This window comes from Platalea leucorodia (assembly GCF_965183815.1).
Source record: "Platalea leucorodia genome assembly, chromosome: Z".
NCBI classification, from domain to species: domain Eukaryota; kingdom Metazoa; phylum Chordata; class Aves; order Pelecaniformes; family Threskiornithidae; genus Platalea; species Platalea leucorodia.
Window position 1 is genome coordinate 88,387,171 of NC_138858.1, and position 18,114 is coordinate 88,405,284.

The 18,114-nt window shown below is 52.6% G+C and overlaps 1 protein-coding gene across 9 annotated transcripts; it reads left to right on the forward strand.

Moving 5' to 3' along the window:
* The first annotated feature begins 17 nt into the window (after nt 1–17).
* On the forward strand, nt 18–18,088 carry LOC309602686 (STAM-binding protein-like). 9 transcript variants are annotated; one of them, XR_014230694.1, is made up of 11 exons: nt 578–840; nt 2,754–2,994; nt 8,263–8,338; nt 8,968–9,084; nt 9,779–10,154; nt 10,846–10,970; nt 11,935–12,072; nt 13,264–13,376; nt 13,836–13,935; nt 14,392–16,161; nt 17,516–18,088. XR_014230694.1 is itself a non-coding variant. In XM_082336466.1 (10 exons), exons 2-10 carry the CDS (start codon nt 2,780–2,782, stop codon nt 14,446–14,448), a joined length of 1,317 nt encoding a protein of 438 aa, XP_082192592.1. In that variant the 5' UTR covers nt 18–109; nt 2,754–2,779; the 3' UTR covers nt 14,449–16,602. The 9 variants fall into 9 exon arrangements, 8 of the variants coding, with proteins under 8 accessions (XP_082192592.1, XP_082192596.1, XP_082192595.1 ...); XM_082336466.1 differs by lacking the exons at nt 578–840; nt 17,516–18,088 and adding an exon at nt 18–109 and having other exon boundaries at nt 14,392–16,602; XM_082336470.1 differs by lacking the exons at nt 578–840; nt 17,516–18,088 and adding an exon at nt 31–113 and having other exon boundaries at nt 14,392–16,604.
* Nucleotides 18,089–18,114: the final 26 nt, after the last annotated feature.

An 18,114-nucleotide genomic window follows, 5' to 3' on the forward strand; every position in this document is an offset into this window, starting at 1 on the left:
GCCCGTCCGAGGGCTGCGTCCTCGCCCCGGAGGAGCTGCGCCATGGGTCTCTTGCCACTTGAACGAGCGGCTTCGCTGTAACCTCCACCAGCAGCCGGGAACTGCAAACGCAGGTGTTCTTAATCTTAACACAGCTCTATCTTTTTATAATGTTTTCTCCCCCCCGCCGCTACTTTTACAAACCTCGCAGAAATGTTTTTAATCCTATATTGTACCAGAGTCATCGCTCCGCTCCTTGAGGGATGCGGAGAATAAACATGGACCCAAACAGAGCTGGAATTACCCTAAAGAAACATCCTCAGGAGCATCCCTTTAACCTTCAGCAAAAAGGGCTTTTCCTTGATTTCCTCAATACAAAACAAGAAATAGTATTTGGCCTGAAAATAGATGACTTTTTTTTTTTTTTTTAATTGTTGTCGTTTTCACCCACTTCTGCTGAAGCACCCTCCGGCGGTGCGGGGAGGTGGGGCCCCGGTTGTGGAGTGGGTGTTTCCCCCGGACGGGCCTGCGGGATCCGAGCGGAGGGGTGTTGGGTGGTGGACTCTGGCCTCGCGCCCGGACCGTTTTGGGGTGAGAACGGGTGTTTTCGGGGTAGCCGGGAAGGGAGCTGCCCCTTTAAGGTTCAGGGGCGGTCTCTGACGTCATGAGGCCCGGCTCAGGGAAAGGAAGCGGGCTCTGGGCCGGGCGGAAGCGGGGGGGGGCTGTGGGGTGCCCGGATGTTGCGGCGGCTCCTGATTGGCTGCTCACAGGGCGGAGGGGGGCGGGGGGTGTCGGCGTTTCGGCAACAACCCGGAAGCGCTGAGGGGCCGGCGGCGGGTGGCGGCGCCCTCCCGGCGGCAGGTCAGGGCCGGGCCCGGGCGCTGGGGCTGCGGGCGCTGCCGTCCTCGCTTGAGGGGCCAGGGCCTGGGGGGGCCGGCGCCGGTCGGGGAGGTCCCTTACTCTCCTGGGGGGCCAGGCCCGGCGAGCTCCGGTTCGGGGGCGGCGGTCTCGTATCGGGGTTCCCTTCGTGGGGCTCCGGTCAGCGGGGCTCTGGGTGTGGGTGTCTTTCACCTTAGGAAGGGGGAGCCGGTTTGGGGCTCCCCTTGTTCTGTTGTGGGGGGCTGAGAGCCCGTGGGGGCTTTGGTTGGGGGATCCTCTATGCGTTTTTAGAGGGGAAGGGCAGGGGGAGGCTGCTGTAGGAGGGACAGGCAGTCCTGGGGGGCTCCTCTACTTTGCCTTGCAGGAGAAGGGCTGTGGGAGTCCTGGAGGGCTCTGATTTGGGGTGGTGGGGGGGGTGGTCTTCCTCTCTTAGTGGGCAATGGCTGGGGGGCTCTGTAGTTTGGGGGCTAGCAGCGCGGGGGGGGCGGTGGTTTGGGCACTTCCTTTATCTTGAGGGGTGCCGTGGGAATTAGAGGAAGACCTCTGGGTTGGGGGCATGAGGAGTTACAGTGTGTGAACGGTGCGTATTCTCTCTTGGGGCAGAAGGACTGTGGAACTTGGCAGGGGGGCTTTGGTTTGGGGAGGTGACTGAGAGCTCTGGCTTGGGGGAACAATTGAACCCACGCCCCCAGTAGAAGCACCAGGGAGGAGGAGAAGCTGAAGCCCACTCTGAGCTGAGGCTCTGTCGCACCCCATAAGTGAGCGCTTTGGCACGGCAGCCTCTGGCAGGACCGAATCTCACAGCCCTTATTTAGGGCAAGAGGCCTGTGGAGGCCCTTCCAGGACACAGGCTGAGAAACATGGGCCTGCCTGCCTTAAAAAGGGGCTTCTGCTCCGAGGTAACCCCAAAAAGGCAACTCCTTCACTGCTTGGGATCCTCAGGCAGTGCTTAGCTCAGCTCGGGACCTTTCCTCCATTTAGGAAGGAGCCGTAGTAAATCTTGACGTTGTGCATGGGGCAGTCACATTGCTGGAAGGCTTGCGAGGTTCTCTGGATTCAGCACTGTGATTTCATAGGGAGTTTAACCCTTAAGCTGGTCTGGGGTTTCTTTTCCAGGGAAAAAATGCTTTTGGTGTAGGGGAAGAGCGTTGCGGAGGGTTTCTGGGCTCACTGCCCTTCAAACAGTCTCAGCGCTTCCTCAGCTTTGAATTTATCGGCTTGTGCTGTGGGGCTGTGGGTGAAAAGGGGTTTGTCGAAGCCAAGCGGGAAGCAGGAGCACAGATCAGGTTGAGGTGCATTCCTGGGGTGACGGGTGTGCCTCCCGCAGCACAGGGGAGAAAAGGGATTGCAGCTCTGCCCGGGCGAGCGCAATTTGGGATCGAGCTTGTTGGGTAGGGATGGATCTGCTGAGCAGCAGCGGCTGGAAGGATGGCCTTCAGCTCCCTCCTCACTGCTGTGTAAGCAGAACGGTGAATGCTGCAGTGTTGAAACCCCGTGTAAAGCCGCTTCTGCTCAAGTATGAATGAAATGCTTTGGCATTCTCCCCCCAAACTAGTGACAGGCACCAGTTTTGTTGTGTGGAGAGAAAATTGGGAAGGAAACGCTACTTTGGGTAGGATTTGGATGGGTCAGACCCTAGCTTGAAATCAATTACCAAGAACTGATCTTGAATTTGTGGCTGCCTTTCAGGTCATAAAAGTAAATATCTAAGCACTGTGCCCAAAAAGAGCTGTGCTTCTCCCAGATTCCTCCCTGAGGACCTAACTCGGCCCATGTATTATATGCTTTTCTGCTGAGGGGGGGTGATTTCTATTGAGAGAAGACAGTCCTAAGGAAACTGAACGAGTTACCTGGTTTATGCTGTTTTGATGCACTTGACTTTCCTCCTACCACAGAGTTCGTCAGCCTCGCGGCAGCTTTGATGTGTGTTGTTATGCCCGACCACGCTGACATTGACCTCCCACCGGAGGAGCGAGTCCGAAGACTGATCCAGGTGGGAAGTGCCGTGGAAGTGAACGAGGATGTCCCGCCACGACGCTACTACCGCTCCGGAGTGGAAATCCTCCGCATGGCGACCATTTACTCGGAGGAAGGCAATATCGAGCATGCCTTTATTTTGTACAACAAATACATCACGTAAGAGCAGCATTGCTTCGTTTGCAAGTAACCCGTGTTGATACGAGGGGTTGTGGGTTTGGTGTTGCATATTTTGAGTGTGTCTAAACACCATGAGGCCTTGCTGAGCTGGAAGAACTGGGTTCTGTCCAGAGCTCTGCTCCTTTTGAATTTTGGTTACGGCAGAGGTGAGGATACAGCTGGTTAGACTGACCAGGAGATGTCGTAAAGATGTGAGGTATGAGCCCACAAATGCTGCTCCCCTCTTTGCAGGAGGTTTGTAAAAGTTCCCTTTGAAACCAGGCTGATCAGGTACTCCTCTGTCCCTCTGCTAGTGGAGACTCCTGTCAGCAGGAGGGAGGTTTTGGCTCCCTGTATGTTGAAGCTTCCTGCTGTTTTATCACTGCAGAGTGGCTAGGTTGGCCTCACTCATCGCTAGGTTGGCCATGACACCATATGGATTGGCAAGAACCTGTGGTCAAGGATCTCAGTATTGAGTATCTGCCTGGAAAGGATCTAGGCTGGTTGGTAGTTTCTCTAATAAACCGGCTTTGGAGGAGAAGCCTGCTTTACACTTAAGTTACTACAGCCCTTTACAGCAGGCAGTGAATTCCTCCTTCAGGTGCAGGGACCAGTTGAAGGTTTAGTTTTACATCTCGGAAAGAATATAATCCCCACGCCCCCCCCCAAGCCCTCTCAGGAGGGACGTGGGGAGGAGTTCTGGGTCCAAAGAACCTGATCCCAATCAACTAGTGAGCTTCTTGGGTACTGAGCACCCTTCTAGAAAGCCCCAGATCATATATAAACCCAGCCAGGGCCCTGTTTGGTGTTTTACTGCCAGGTCTCTAGCTGTAGGTTCTACATTCTGTGTAGACAAGTGCCGAGCCACGTATTCTTGCCATCATCTCTGCAGCTGGCCAGAAATGAGCCATCTTGGGTCTGAAACCCCACTGCTGTGGCTGCCAAGCTGGAGCGTACGCCGTGCTAACGCGATGACCTGGCATCAGGTCTGGATCATGTCTGAGCAGCCCAGAGTATGAGCAGAGTGAACATGTGCCTCTCTGTAGCTCTGCCTGTCTGTGTTTAAAGGGTGAAAACTGTGATCCTCAGAAAATATACCAATGGCACAGAGTGTCCTGTTCCTGTAGGTTTTTTGGCCAAAAGCCTGTCCCTCCTGCTTTCACCCGGTGCCACTCTGATATGGCCTCTGCTGTGCCCATGCTACGCACTTATCCAGAATGTAGTTGGCATCTCTGTGGGCATTTTCCTTCCCTGTCCCCATGCAGGGTTCCTGCCCCTTAAATCCAATGCATTTTTCTCTGATTAGCTTTTCTTCCCGCCTTGCACTTCCTGAGCTTTTATGGGCATCGTAGCGAGCGCCCTGGGAGGCTGCACAGGGAGCTGGGAAGTGTAAAACCCTCGGGAAGGTTTCCAGGCTGGTTACGTAGCCGTGGCCAAAGGAGAAACTCTATAACTAAACAAATGACCTAAAAGCACCTTTGCTGTTTCATTATAGCAATGATGGGTGCTGGTGTATTTTCTCTCCAGCAGCTTTCAAATGCTCCTGGCATTTACATTAGCCTGGCTGCTGGGCTGTCAGGAAGGTGAAAAAACTTTCCCTTAGTGGTGTGATTTCTCCAGTGCTGATGAAAATGAGCTTCTGCCCTGGGTTGGCCAAAGATACGGACTTAATGTCACTATCTCATTTCTTTAAATGAAGATGTGAAGCTGTAGCTCAAGTGGTAGGCTTGCTGAAGTGTTTTCTAGATGTCCTTCCCCAAGGGCGTGATGCAGAAGGCAAGAGCGGGACGCTGGTAATTGGAGCCTCTCACGGGACTTGCTCTGCTCTCCCCTTTCTAGAAACAGGACCCGAATTCTTCCCCCGGTGCTTCAGCCCACATCTGCAGTGAGTGCTGTGGCTGTCCTTTCTCAGAGCCCAGCTCCCTGCTGGAGTGTGTGGCCTAGTGCAGGCGGTTTCTGCATCAGGCTGTGCCTTGGGGAAGGGGAGGACTCCAGCCCTGAGAAGTACAGGAGAGGCTCTTAGCTTGCTGTGTTTGGTGGGAGTGAGCATATCGTCCTTGGGAGTGGGTGTGGTCTGTGTGGCTTTAGGCAGCGGGATTTCTCTTTATTTCCCTACACAGCACTCCCCAAGGCCGATCTGAAGGCCTGAATTACACGGTGAGATCTGTGTTGTGGTGCCTGATTTGGAGAGCCATCAGTTTTGAGACAATCTTGTCTAGATATGGGGTAATATTGTTGTCCGAAAAGCGGATTCTTTGCCTGGTGTGCAATAGGCCAATAATCACACACTCGGGAGAGACAGTGATTATTTATTTCAGATTTGCGCAAGCCTGGGTGCTCGGTGGTTTCCCACAAATCAGGCACACGAGATTTCTACCAACAGCCCTTTTTATACAGTACAAACATAACATACGTAATCCAATACGTAGCCTTTTTGCTACCTGATTGGTATATGTTAATATACATTCTTAATTTGATAACAAGACAGGTACTTTACAGACAGCTCTTTACAGAGCATACTGAGAGAGTAGGGTCCTCTTAATCAGAGGAGGCTCCCACAGTAGGGGCTGTGATTTATAGTATTATAATGAGGCTAGTTCGTAGAAAGGACAGGTATGTTGTCCACTGTTTCCATAGTGTCCTTGGTTGGTTTAAATCAAATAATCCAAAATCAATTATTACTGACATTTCAAAAGACGTCCTATTTATAGTTAAACTTTTAATATACAAACAACATGTATCAGGCTACACTCCTACAATCTACCTGTCTGTCTATTAAGTACATCCTGTTTCCTAATAATGAATTTCTAGTTAGCCCTCAACAATATCAAGACAGATCTGCAATGAGCTTCTCATTGAGGCAGCCACTTCCCTGCTTGGCCTCCAGCCACCTGCTCGATCTCGTGCAGGTCGTTTGGCTGCACAGCACCTCTGTTTCCCATCCAGAAATGAAGCTCACTGCCCAGCCCTCCTCTTAGGGGGCAAGAGGACGGCATGCGTGTCTCTAAGTATAACCAGGCTGGACTTCTAACGCATGTGTCTTGTCACCTTGTAAGACATCTGCTTGCTTGTCTTCTTGAACAGCTTCTTCTGCATTGATCTGAGTGGATGTTTTATTTGAACCGCTATTAGGCACATGAGGTTTGATTTTGCTAGAGACAAATGAAATAAAAAAAAGTAAGACTTGAATTTTCTGTGGTGTTCGGGCTCCTCGTTTGCCTGCGTGGCTGTGAGCTGCTAGGATTGGCTCCAGGGGTTTGTGTGGGGTGTTGCAAGGGACTTGAGAGACGCCGGTTGGCGTGCGTGCTGTAGCAGTGCTTAAAAATAGCCTGTGATGTGGCTGCTCGGTGCCAAACAGCTGCTGCTCATAGTGGACTTGGGAGCAGGCGGAGGTTTGAACAAGCCCAAAACCCCTGGTGATGGGAGCCGCAGCTTTCAGTCTTGCCAAGCCTCAGCTGGGCTGTCGATAGGAAATGTGAACCGTTCCTGCCCTTCCTCTGCCTCCATCCCCAGCCTGCCACTGCCTGGTCTTGCCCCAGAGTTTTTCTCTGGCTGCCTGAGTCCTCCTCTCATCCTGCTGCCCACTTTTTCCCCCCTTCCTGACTTGTGGAAACCCAGGTACCTCTGCTGGTTTTTCCATCCTCCCCAGGCCAGCATCTGCTTTTAATCCTTCTTAGTTAATCCCTTCCATTTTAATCTGCTGGCTGTTGGCAATGATCACAGCCTTGTTTTGTCTCCTCGACACAGTGACCTACTTCGCAACAACCAGCCAGGAGCAGGGACCTTGCTGGGTGTTTCGGATGGTGCAACGGCTTCTCCGTGGCTCTAGGCTGTGATGTGGTTATGCTGATCCTGCAGTCTCTGGCGAGAGCATCCTCACACTCTCCGTGGCAACCAGGAGCATTTGGCGTTGCAAAAACTCCTTCTTTTTCCCAGAGGACTGAGGTTTTGAAGCAGCTGAGTTTATTTACTGCACACACAGATGCTTCTCAGAGTGAAGAGAGTTCTTGCTCTGTCCCCCACGAGTTTTTCCCACTTGGCTCTGCTTGGTTTGTTTGTGCTGCTCCCTGGGGCACAGTCTAGTCCTCACTACCCTTATTCCTCATGCCTGGTCAGGAGGCTGCTCTCTAAAGGAGCTGGAGAGCATCCTCCTTCAGAGGCTGAAGCGATGTAGCAAAGAGCCACGAAGGAGGGCAGGGTTTTTTGCGTTAGGCCCACAGGCTTTGTGGACACTCAGAGCGAGCACAGCTCCACTTGCAGGAAACAAGGACCCAGCTAAGATCGCTGTCAGCTCACCCTGGGTATGCAGTCAGCTAGTGTGCCTCTAGGGACTTGTTTGCAGAGGTAACTCGGGGATGCCTCAAGACTGGGGAACCTCATAGAGCTGAGCCAGAGTGAATTGCCCCATGTCTGTGGGCTTTTTTCCTTGTTCTAGTGCTTGCAGTATTCTTTCTCTGTATCTTCACCACTGTGTCCTGCAGAGCTCCCTGGAAGGGGTGAACAGTTATCCCGTTTGTAGAGAAGCTGAAGATTAACCTGTTTGTAGTCATGCTGGGAGCGGGGCGATGTTGAGCTCAGTCTTGATTTCCCTCCCAGAATTCTGCACAGAAATAGCCCTGCTGCCTGAAATATTGCCCTGACCTTCTGGGGTGGTCAGGCCACAAAGCCAAAAGGCTCCTGTTGCAGCAGCTGGGGGTGTTGTGAACTTGCTTTTAGCTTAGCTTTTAGCTTTTAGTTTTCTCTTTTCAAGGTCTGAGTTAATTTCCCCATCTCTTGCACAAACTGTTCCCCCATACAGAAGGACAGTGTGAGCACTGAGTCAGCCAAGTCCTTGAGCTTGTGTGTAATCCCTTTGGATGCTCACAGAGGTGTAGGCAGGTGCCCAAGGACCTTCCTGAATCACTGCCAGCATCCTTTTTGTTTTAGACTAGCTTATTAATGTTTCTGTTCAAAACAAATGTATTTATCCCTGAGGATAGTCTCCAAAGTCCAGGTGGAAGAAAAATCTCCTGTGCAAGGTGCTCCCCTGGGACTGAACGAGATCTCGTGTGCCATGAAGAGCTCAGAAGGCAGTTGTATGATGGAGGGTTTCCTGCAGAAAGGCAGACAACTGTCCTGATTGTGGGGAACACAGGGCCCAGGAAGGTGGGGGAGCAAGGGGACAGTGCTGGAGGGGAATGATCTGTACCCCCAATGTGCCACTTACTGTCTTGTGTTTGTCCCTTTCTGCAGTGATTCAGCAATGCAGTTTCTCTCTTGTGTTTACAGGCTCTTCATTGAGAAGCTGCCACAGCACCGTGATTACAAAACTGCTGTCATACCCGAAAAGAGGGAGACAATGAAAGTAAGTAGTAACATTGCCAACTCTTTAACGGCTGCTGTCAGAAATGTTTTGGGGTCATCGACCTTGGGTTTTCGTGGCTCTGGGATGAGTGATCCACACAAGTGCTGAGAAGCCTTGGCTTGACCAGGCAATCCTGCCCTTGGGAGTTATGGTTTGGGTTCTTCTTATCCCATTGTACTTGCGCTGGGCTGGCTATGGTTGTCCAATTTACTTTCTGTTGAGTACTGGGGTGTCCTTTCTTTCTTGTTAAACCCCCTGCTTTTTAAAGACTGTGTGGCTTTTCCATGGTGGCTGGGTGCTTGATGTGGTGGTCCTCAAGGGATTTGCCAGGGGGTCCTTGGAGGTTGCTCACAGCCAGAAGAAGCTACTGCTCCTCTGCTCAACATTGACCAGAAGAGCAAAGGACAACGCTGCCTAAGCTCTTGCTCAGTGTTGTTGGCAGTGCTGTCTGTGCCACCCGGCTACAACGTTCCTGTCTGCAGCCTGTCCACACGTGGTGGTGGAGCTGCTCAGCCCTTCCTGCCCCGCGAACAAGCAGATGGTTTGTAATCTCTGGGTGCTACATGTCCGTTGATTCTTGCATCTGTTCAGGTCTTGTTTTTCTTGCCTTGGGGCTATCACACTCTTAGGACTCTGTTTCCTCCCTTCAGAAACTGAAAGAAGTAGCCTTCCCCAGAGCTGAAGAGCTCAAGAAGGAGCTATTAAAGAGGTACGCCAAGGACTATGCTAAGTACAAGGAGCAGAAGGTGAGTGAGAGGAGACTGGAGGTCTGTGCTCCCCAGAAGACCCTCAGCCACAAAGGGTTTGGAAGAGGGCAGGTCTCCAGGGCTCCCTGGGTGCTCCGAAATGTGAAGTCTGGGTAGCCCCTGCTTGCAGGGTCCAGCCTCATCACCTGCAGCACAGGGCTGACCCGATCATGTCTCTGCTGCCATTATGTAGGTGAATCTGTCATAGGCATCCCTGCGTCTCTTTTTCATTGTGCATCCTGGAGGCAGCCTGAGCTGGGACTGTTGTTTGGTTGTTTTTTCTCTTTGTCCCAACATGAGGTCTTATGATCCAGAAGCTCAGCAGGTGGCTGGTAACAGCATGGGCAAGGATCTGGGGTTCTGTGGGCAAAGCAGAAAACTCTGCAGTCAGTTTTGCTGCGGAGGAATGCAATTTTAGAGATAGGATAGAGGGAAATCAACCTGGAATTGTATTTCTGTGGAAGAGGGAGGGTAAGGCAGCAGTTTTACAGCCCTGGTCTAGCTGGCTCTCCTGATGGAAGCGCAGATCTCTGTTTTGCAAGCTGAAGCTTCCTTTCAGGGAGTGCTGTTTGCTGGTTACCTACCTAGAAGTAGTCTGGGATTGCTCAGGGTCTGCAGTGCATAGGCTTCGTATTCTGCCTCAGGCTAGCATTCCCCTGTCTGCTGATGTCCCTTGGCGTATTTCTCCTTGCAGAAGGAGGAGGAAGAAGAATTTGCACGCAATTTGGCTTTGCAGCAGCAGCTGGAAGAAGAGAGAAATCGGGTAGCCCTGATGAAGCAGCAGCAGGCAGAGCAAGAGCAGTTCCATGCCTTCGAGGAGATGATTCGACGACAGGAGCTGGAGAAGGAACGTCTAAGGATAGTGCAGGAATTTGGAAAGCCAGAGCCAAGTCCCGAGTCTCTGGACGGACCCCTCATCCCTGGTGTGGAAAAGCCCCCAACTGATTTAATCCCAAAGGTTCCCGTCTCTCCAGTTCACCCTGCAAGTCCATCAGCGGGGACTGTCTCATCCAAACCTCCTGTTGTGGACAGATCTTTGAAACCTAGTGCTTTGGGGAGCACGGAAAACAGTTAGTACCTCTCAGTGCACCCTTCTCCCTTGCTGGGGCTGAGCCAAACACAGCCGAGGAGCTGATTTGACTGGGAGGCTCTTGGAAGTATCTGATCATGGCTCCGTCCCTTCTAGGGGTTTGGCCTTCCAAGTCACTGGATGTTCTCCCCGTTGTCCAGTAAAGGTTTGCAGAGCTGGGGAGAACTGTCTCTTCTTGGGAATCGCCCCCCACTTCTTCGGCCCAGTCTCTCTGCTGATCTAGAGTCTACAGCCTATTTGGGTTTCCTAGATCCAAACACTTGTTGGAGATTGGGGTTTAGTTCCTGGCTAGGCTGACCAAGTTCTCCTCTTCTGCCAAATATGGTTCCAAAATACTGATTCGGACACTTACAAGTGACTGGTTCTTTCCCAGTGACACATCTTACTTTAAATGACATTTTGTAAGTGTGGTTCATTTTCTTTAACAAAATACTTGGATTTTGACACATTGCTAAAGGTCTCTTTCTCTCTACGTGTCCCTGTTTTGAAAGAGGTAGTGAGTGTCCTTTATGAAGTGTCACAGTGACTTCATTTACCTGGGACTGCTGTTGTAAGGGTAGACATTAGAGCAGTTAATGTTTCCAGGCTGAATTTTCTCAGTCCCTTCAGATACTGACCTGAAGGAACATTTCTACAGCGTCCCCAGCTGTCATTGCCCATTCTCCCCACAGATGCAAGTATGGATGTCCTTCGCCAGGTCATCGTTCCTAGGGAGCTCTGCCAGAAATTCCTCCAGCTGGCTGATGCCAACACAGTCCGGGGTGTGGAGACGTGTGGGATCCTCTGCGGTAAGCTGGTAAGGTGGTAATCCTAATTAAGACTCTGGAAGTGGCACAGGGGCCTTCTGTCAAGGTGTGCAATAGCTTTGAAAATGGCTAGAGGACCCTGATTTTTGCCGTGGAAGGCTGTAATGCAGTTTCACTGAAGACTAGGGTTTCATGTGAGCGTTAGGGACGATGTGGCTCTCCTTTTCCTCCCTTTTATGTTAGGATTTCCTCACACTGAATGAGATGCTGGCCACCAAGTCCCTATGGGTGTTCAGTTTCCTCTCTCCTGTTGAAGACTCTCCCTGGGTACCTGCTTCAAGCACTCCTGCGTTGCCGGTGACAGGCAGCTCCGGTGACTTGTCTTTTTGGTACCAGCAGGACTGAGGTGTCCCAGCTATGAACTAGGACCCTCACCAAGACAAAGGCTGTGCAAACACCAACAGGAAACAGTTAGTTCTCCCCCAAAGACTTTGTGTGTGCAGGTTTCTATTGGCAGCTCCAGCCTGTCTCCCCTGATTCGGGCTGCTTTGCTTGCAGAAGTTTGCTTTGAAATGAAGTTGTTTGATGTAGCAACTTTCTGCAATCCAGCTGCTTCCAGACACGTGGTGATTATTTGATTATGAGGCATCATCTCCTAGTGAGTGGAGAGATTTACTTTGGTGGGTGTCCAGGACTTCTCTGAGCAATTGTGGGTGCTCTGCATGGAAGGGAAAATGAAATAGAAAGCCATGGGTCATGCTCAGACTCAGAAAATCCTATGACTCCTTTGTCAGTAAGTTGCAGTTAACATTTCTGTGACTTGTAAATGGACAGTAGATGCATCCACGGGCTTGTTTCCAGACCTGCTGTTCCCCTGGCTGGGCCCCTGTGTGATGAATACAGAAGTACCGTGTTCCCAAAGCTTAGGAAATTACCTTCGCACCAGTGGGCGGCAGCAGTGTTTCCTGCTTGGGGGTGTCCAGTGGGTAACAGCCTCCCTGTGCTGCCTTGCAGATGAGGAATGAGTTCACGATAACCCATGTCATCGTTCCCAAGCAGTACGGAGGCCCCGATTATTGCAACACGGAGAATGAGGAGGAGCTCTTCATGATCCAGGATCAGCACGGCCTTGTTACACTAGGCTGGATCCATGTGAGTCTCTCGTTCCTGTTTCATGTCCCAACTGGCCTTGCATTCAGCCAGGAGGGAAAGGGGTGCATGGAGCAGGGCTGGCAGAGGAGAATTTACTGGAGGAGGTGGCATGGAGCAGGCAGCATCCTCCAGTTGGATTTCTCCCTCTGGTGCAGTCTCAGTCACTACTCACACTGCTGGAGAAATCCAGGCCTGTTTTAAGTTTGGGTCCCTTTCTAAAGCATCAGGCCCTTTCAGAGTGGGATATTGGGCATGAAGTTCATGTTTCATCCGGCTAAAAGCTGACTCCAGAGGCACTGTTGGGGCATCCCGAGCTCCTGCTGTCAGCGCAGGGCCTCTCCCGTGATGCGTCCCCGTAGTAGCGTTGCTTTTTGCAGACAGCTGTGTGCTGCTCTGCCGCAGGATGTGCCAGTTGCAGATTCCTCCGCTGGCTTCAGCGCTGCCCTGCTGCCTGTCCCCGTGGAGCCTTTGGCAGTCGGATCGGTGCCAAGCAAAATGTTTGGTGCTGCTGAGTAATCTCTCGAAAGCAGCAGCTGCCTCGCAGGCTTTGACAAATAAATGCCTGCTGTATGTGCCTGATATGTGCGGGGCGTCTGCTTTGGTGTTAACTCTTCAGTGACGGCCCTGCAATATCCAGGGACCCACAAGAATCCCTTTGACCTTTCTGCTGGTCTTGGCAACAAAAACCGAACAAGCAAAAGGGGAAAGACTTTTCAGCAAGCATTAGGCTGTGAAATCTATCTGTCAGCCAGAGTTGAGTAAGGTGGTGGTTGTCTGTGATCTACAACCCTTGGCCGTCATGGTGGAATGTGATATCTTGAAGTGCCTTGGCAGTATGTTATGTGCCGGGTGATGCTGTGGCCCAGGAGTAGCTGCACTTCAGAAACACATGAAGTGCCCTGCAGGGACGCATGCGTGAAAGCAAGGACAGTGTTGTGCCTTAAAGTGTGACTTTCTGTGGGATATGGCCAGAAATATAGAGCTCCTCCTGTACTTACTCCAAATGGAAAAGAGGAGCAGAAGTTTTGGGGCGATCCAAAACCATTTTCAGTGTGCAAGCATGTCCTCTGTGCCATCCGAGAAGCCGTGTCTCTTCTCTGTTACAACCTTCTCTTGGCAGACGCGGTCCGTTTGGACTAGTCCTCCCACCCTGCTGTAACCTCCTTTCCTTTATGTTCCTTTGCGTTTCAGACTCACCCGACGCAGACAGCCTTCCTCTCCAGCGTTGACCTGCACACGCACTGCTCCTACCAGATGATGTTGCCAGAGTCCATCGCTATTGTGTGTTCTCCGAAATACCAGGAGTAAGTATGGATGTGGGGTAGGTAAGGCCTTTCCCTCTGCCTGTGCTGCCCAACCAAAAGGGGCTTCTAGCCTCTTCAGAAGGTATCAAAGGGCTGTTTACCACGACCTTTTCTCTCTTGGATTCCTGGTGTGGAATAAAATGTCAAGTCACACAATGAAAGTTTTACCAAAAGAGGCTGGAAGAGCATGTGTGATTCGACAACTCTTCTCAGCTGGTTCAGGGGGGTCGTATCTGGGCCATGGTTGCCCACCCGTGAAAGGGGACCAGTCTGCAGCCGCAGAGCTGGGGAGAGGAGTGTCCCAGGGAGAGGAGTGTCCCAGGCAGAGGAGCGTCCCACAACATGCATCTCTGCTCTCGCTCGAAACGAGCAGACTCAAGCTGCTCCTTCAGACACAGAAGGAGGTGCTTCTATTTGCAGAGGCTTGAGCTACACAGAGCTTGTGTTTATTTGCTCTAGGACGGGGTTTTTCAAGCTGACAGAGCATGGCCTGGAGGAGATATCTTCCTGCCGGCAGAAAGGATTCCACCCGCACTCCAAAGACCCCCCTCTCTTCACTGTAAGTCACACCACGAGGCAGCGGGGGCTGTAGGACCCTGAGTTGCGTACTGGACACTTCACTTGAATTTATATCTGTGTGGAGGTGCTAGGCTGTGACCCAGGACAGAACGGTCAGCCTGGCAGGGCCTTGTCTCTTCCTAGAGTTGAGATGCAAAAGCTTTCTAACTTGTTAGCGTGTGTTGGAGCTGTGATGCAGAGCACTTCTCTGCAGAAACAGGTCAACGCAGCAGCAAAGGCTTGTATTTGAGAGAGAGAGAGAGAGAGAGAGATTTGTATTTGTGTCCTGCTATGGTCTCTGTGTGGCATCGGGCAGGGCACTAGTTCCTGGTCAGAGAGGGCTGTTCTGCGAAGGACGCTGGGTGCAGGTTGTGTCAGGAGGTAGAAGGGACTCACCTGAGCTGTGGGAACATCTGAATAACCCCCTGTCCCCTCTTTCTCTTCCCCTCTCTTGCAGACCTGCAATCACGTGTCAGTAGTCGAGAGAGATGTGGTCCTGATGGATCTCCGATAGGCCTCTTGCCTTACAGAAAACCAGGCCTAGGGAATTTTTTCCTCCTCCTGTAGCAGATGATTTCTACCGTGTAGTGATCCTTCCCCTTTCTCTCCCAATAATCGCGGTGAAATCAGTATCCTGACCTCAGTGAGAGCACGTCAAACCTCAGTGCCTGGTGTCAGGCTGGCAAAGTGGTGCTGAGGTTCAAGGCATGGGGAAAAGCTAACTGGAAATTCGAAGACAGAAGCTAACACTGAAGCAATTGTTTAATACTCTAATCTATGGCTTGAACAGTTTCTTGTGGGGGTTGCCCGTGATTTGCTGCAACCATGAGGTGTGGAAACCTCTTCAAGTGCTTTCCAAAGTGGGACTTGCCCAAATTAATCCGTGCTTTGTTTTGCCTCTCTCTCTGGGTTGTTGTGGTCTCAGTGCGGCTGGCTGGAGTAAATGAGTCTTTGCTATAGTTTAAGATTAAACCTTCCTAACCCCTCTCCCCCCATGCAAGAGTTTATTGCTGCTGAGCCGGAGCGGGTCCTGCTTGCTGGTACTCAGGTCTTTGCCTGGTGAGGTAAGAAGGGGCCCAACCTCCTTTGGGACCCCCTATTTCAGTGTTTCCGGGGAGAAGGTGCCTGGATGTGGCACCGCTTTGCACAAGCTGCTTCATTCCAGCGCTGGGGAGGGGTGTCTGGCTACTTTATTCCTTTTCCTGGATGGGGGATTCACTCCGGCCCTTGGGCTGTCCGGCGAGGGCTTGGCTTTGGCTTGTTGCTGGTGTCACCGTGGAGGAGGCTCTTGGTCACTTGGCTGCAGTGCTGCTGTGTGAAGGCTCTGCAAGGCCATCGCCTCTCTGAGATGGGACTCCAGCAGCTTGTGCTGCTTCAGTCCTCAAAGGTCACCGCCCCTGATTGCCTCTGCGATTCTCAAAGCAGTATGAAGTCTGTCCTTGCCAAAAACAAGAACTCCGTGACGTCGCTGTTATGTGGTACATCAGCCGGGGACCTCCTCCAAATTACTCTTGTCGGACGCCAAGCAGCAATTTTCCTTCCCTGCGCTATCCACGCTGAGCCTCTGCTGGCATTGAAAATTGAAAGGTGGAAGGCATCTGGCCTCAAAGGGCTGAGCGTGATCCACGACATCTCCACATCCTCTGGCAGGATGCTGTGATCATCAGCACATGGCCGTGCGGGGAGGGGAAGAAGGCTGGAGTTGCCTTCCCACCTGGCATGCATACATACGTGTTCTATATGTCATGTCCTTGTACTTCTCCATACAAAATTCTTTGCTGTACAGTTTAACACAGATGGATTGTATTATCTTGGCTGGGTTTCTTTTGCCACTTGTTTTCTTTGAGCTAACTCAGTGGGTTGGAGGGGTCCAGCGTGGCTGAGTGGGGAGGGAATGGATTTATTTAGGGGTTGTGTTTATTTGCAACAGCCACCTCCTTGACTCGTGCGTGACAAACTGCTGCTGCCATCAGTTTTGCAGTCGGTTTTGGAAACAGGCTACCCCTGGCAGTGGGAGGGAAGCAAGGGGACTTCAGGGCATTTGTGGGAACTAATTTATTTAAACCATGCTCAGGAGTGGGTTTTGCAGCCTTGGTGTAGGGGTGTTCATCCCACAGCTCTACGCAGAATGGAGCAGTCTGCTCTTCACCCTGATGGCTCCCCCAGAGCATCACAGGGACACGAGCTGCGGAAGCCTGTCTTGTAAAGCAACGATTCCATCAAATCGGTAGTGAATATCACAATGCATTTATCTCATCTCCCCATCCCTGAAGGTCTCAGGTCTGAGCTGACCCCAGCATGGAGCAGAGAGCACCAGCTGGGGAGAGGAGCTGGTGGCAAATCACTGCTTCGTTTGTAAGCTGTCCCAGTGACCGATAAACCCTCGTGGAGAATTTTTCAAATACCTCAGCGTGGCCGTACACAAGGGCTGCGTTTCTCACGTCAGCGGCCAGCTTCTGCCTCAGACCCAGCCCTGTTCTCCAAGCTGGCGGCTTTTTAATCACATTTTTTCACTTAAAGTCACTGAGTCATCAGTTTGTACATCGGGATGAATGCTGATGCACTACTACTGCCTGTGTCCCACTAACCCACCCCATCTGTTCAGCTGCACCAGATGTGACTGTTATACCTTAAAATCACGCAAAACAGGGCACTGAATTTGGTAGGAGCTAAACACTAACAGAAACCACCCTTGCAGGAATGGTTTATTTTCCGCAACAACGTGGGTTGCATGTTTTGGGGGGTTTCCTGCAGGCAGGGACCGATGCTTATCTCTGCCTTGGGGATCGGAACAGACCCAAATCCCTGCCTGAGGTCTCGTCGCGGGTTTGTCCATCCTCGGCAGCAGCCCGAGAGGTTTAAAGCGCAAACGTTACCCTTATACGGAGGTGCCGAGGGCCGGCCTGCGCGCCGGGAGTTTTGAAATCCCACGGCAAACCAGGGATTGCCCCCCTCCTTGTCCCATGTTCATCCCAGCCCAGGCCAGCCTCGCCTATGCCATGGGATGCTTGGCGTTCCTGCGAGCATCCCAGGGCTGCCGGCCACCCTCCCCACGGCCGCCGAGCGCCGGCAGAGCCAGCAGCTGGATTGGCTGTGGTGGCCGAACCTTTCCTTTTTAGGCTGCGCGCCTGCTCCAGCTTGGGCTTTGCCGCCACGGTCGCAGCTTCAAACTGGCTGTGCCGAGGCTTCCCGTCCCGGCTGGCTGCGGTGCCATGGGTCGGGGCGGTTTGGGGATCCTGCAAGGATGGGGAGCTTGGAGCCAACCCCCCTGTCCCCAGGCAAATGCCAGGGATAGAAAAGCGATGTGACTTGGTGCTGCAGAGCGGGGTCTCGGGTTGATACCCTGTGGTTTGCACCAGCCCAGGGTTTGGGGGCAGCTCTGTGGCTTTGGGCACGGTCCCCCCCACCCTGGGGTAGGATGGGGTCCTGCCACTGGCTCCGTGCAGACCCCCAGCATGGCCCTGATCCCTTCATGCAGGGCTCTCCCAGCATCGGCATCAGCCGCTGCCTCCGTCCAGCCCCTTTTTTTTTTCCCCAACTCTCTGCTGGATTTGGGGTTAATTTTTTTTTTTTTTTTTCAGCATGTCATATATGGCAACCTTTTGCCTCGGTGACCTCATGTTTGGCGGCAGACCAAGGGAACCAGGCTGGGATGTGAGGCGGCAGCAGGTCCCCGGGGCTCGGGGCATGCGGTGGGGACATGGGCAAGTGCACAGACATACAGCCCCTGTGTGCTGTTTTCCTGGAAGAAGGGGGATAACCAGGGCAGAGCCACCAACTGGGGACATTGTTGGGGGTGTGAGCGGGCTGGCAGTGCTGGGGAGACACCGTGTCCCTGTCCTGCCCTGCCCCGTGGGGTGACAGCCCGGCGTCCATTCCCTTCCTCCAGGGCTGGGGGGACACCAGGACTCTTGGGTCCCTTCTGGTGGTGGTGGGACCCTGCAGTTCTTGGTCCTTGTTGCTGCACTGGTGCCTTGATCCCCCTGCCCTGAGCACAGCTTGGGACCCCACAAAGCAAAGCAGGAGGCAGCCCAGGCACCCCGTGCCTCAGTTTCCCCATCTGCAGCCCGACTCCCCGTAGCTCTGGTGGTGGTTCTGGGGCATCTCTCCTGCCTCCCCCCTGCCCCAGGTGCTCGGGGAGAGTCCTCTGTGTGGGACCGTTGCCCTTAAAAAGGCAGCT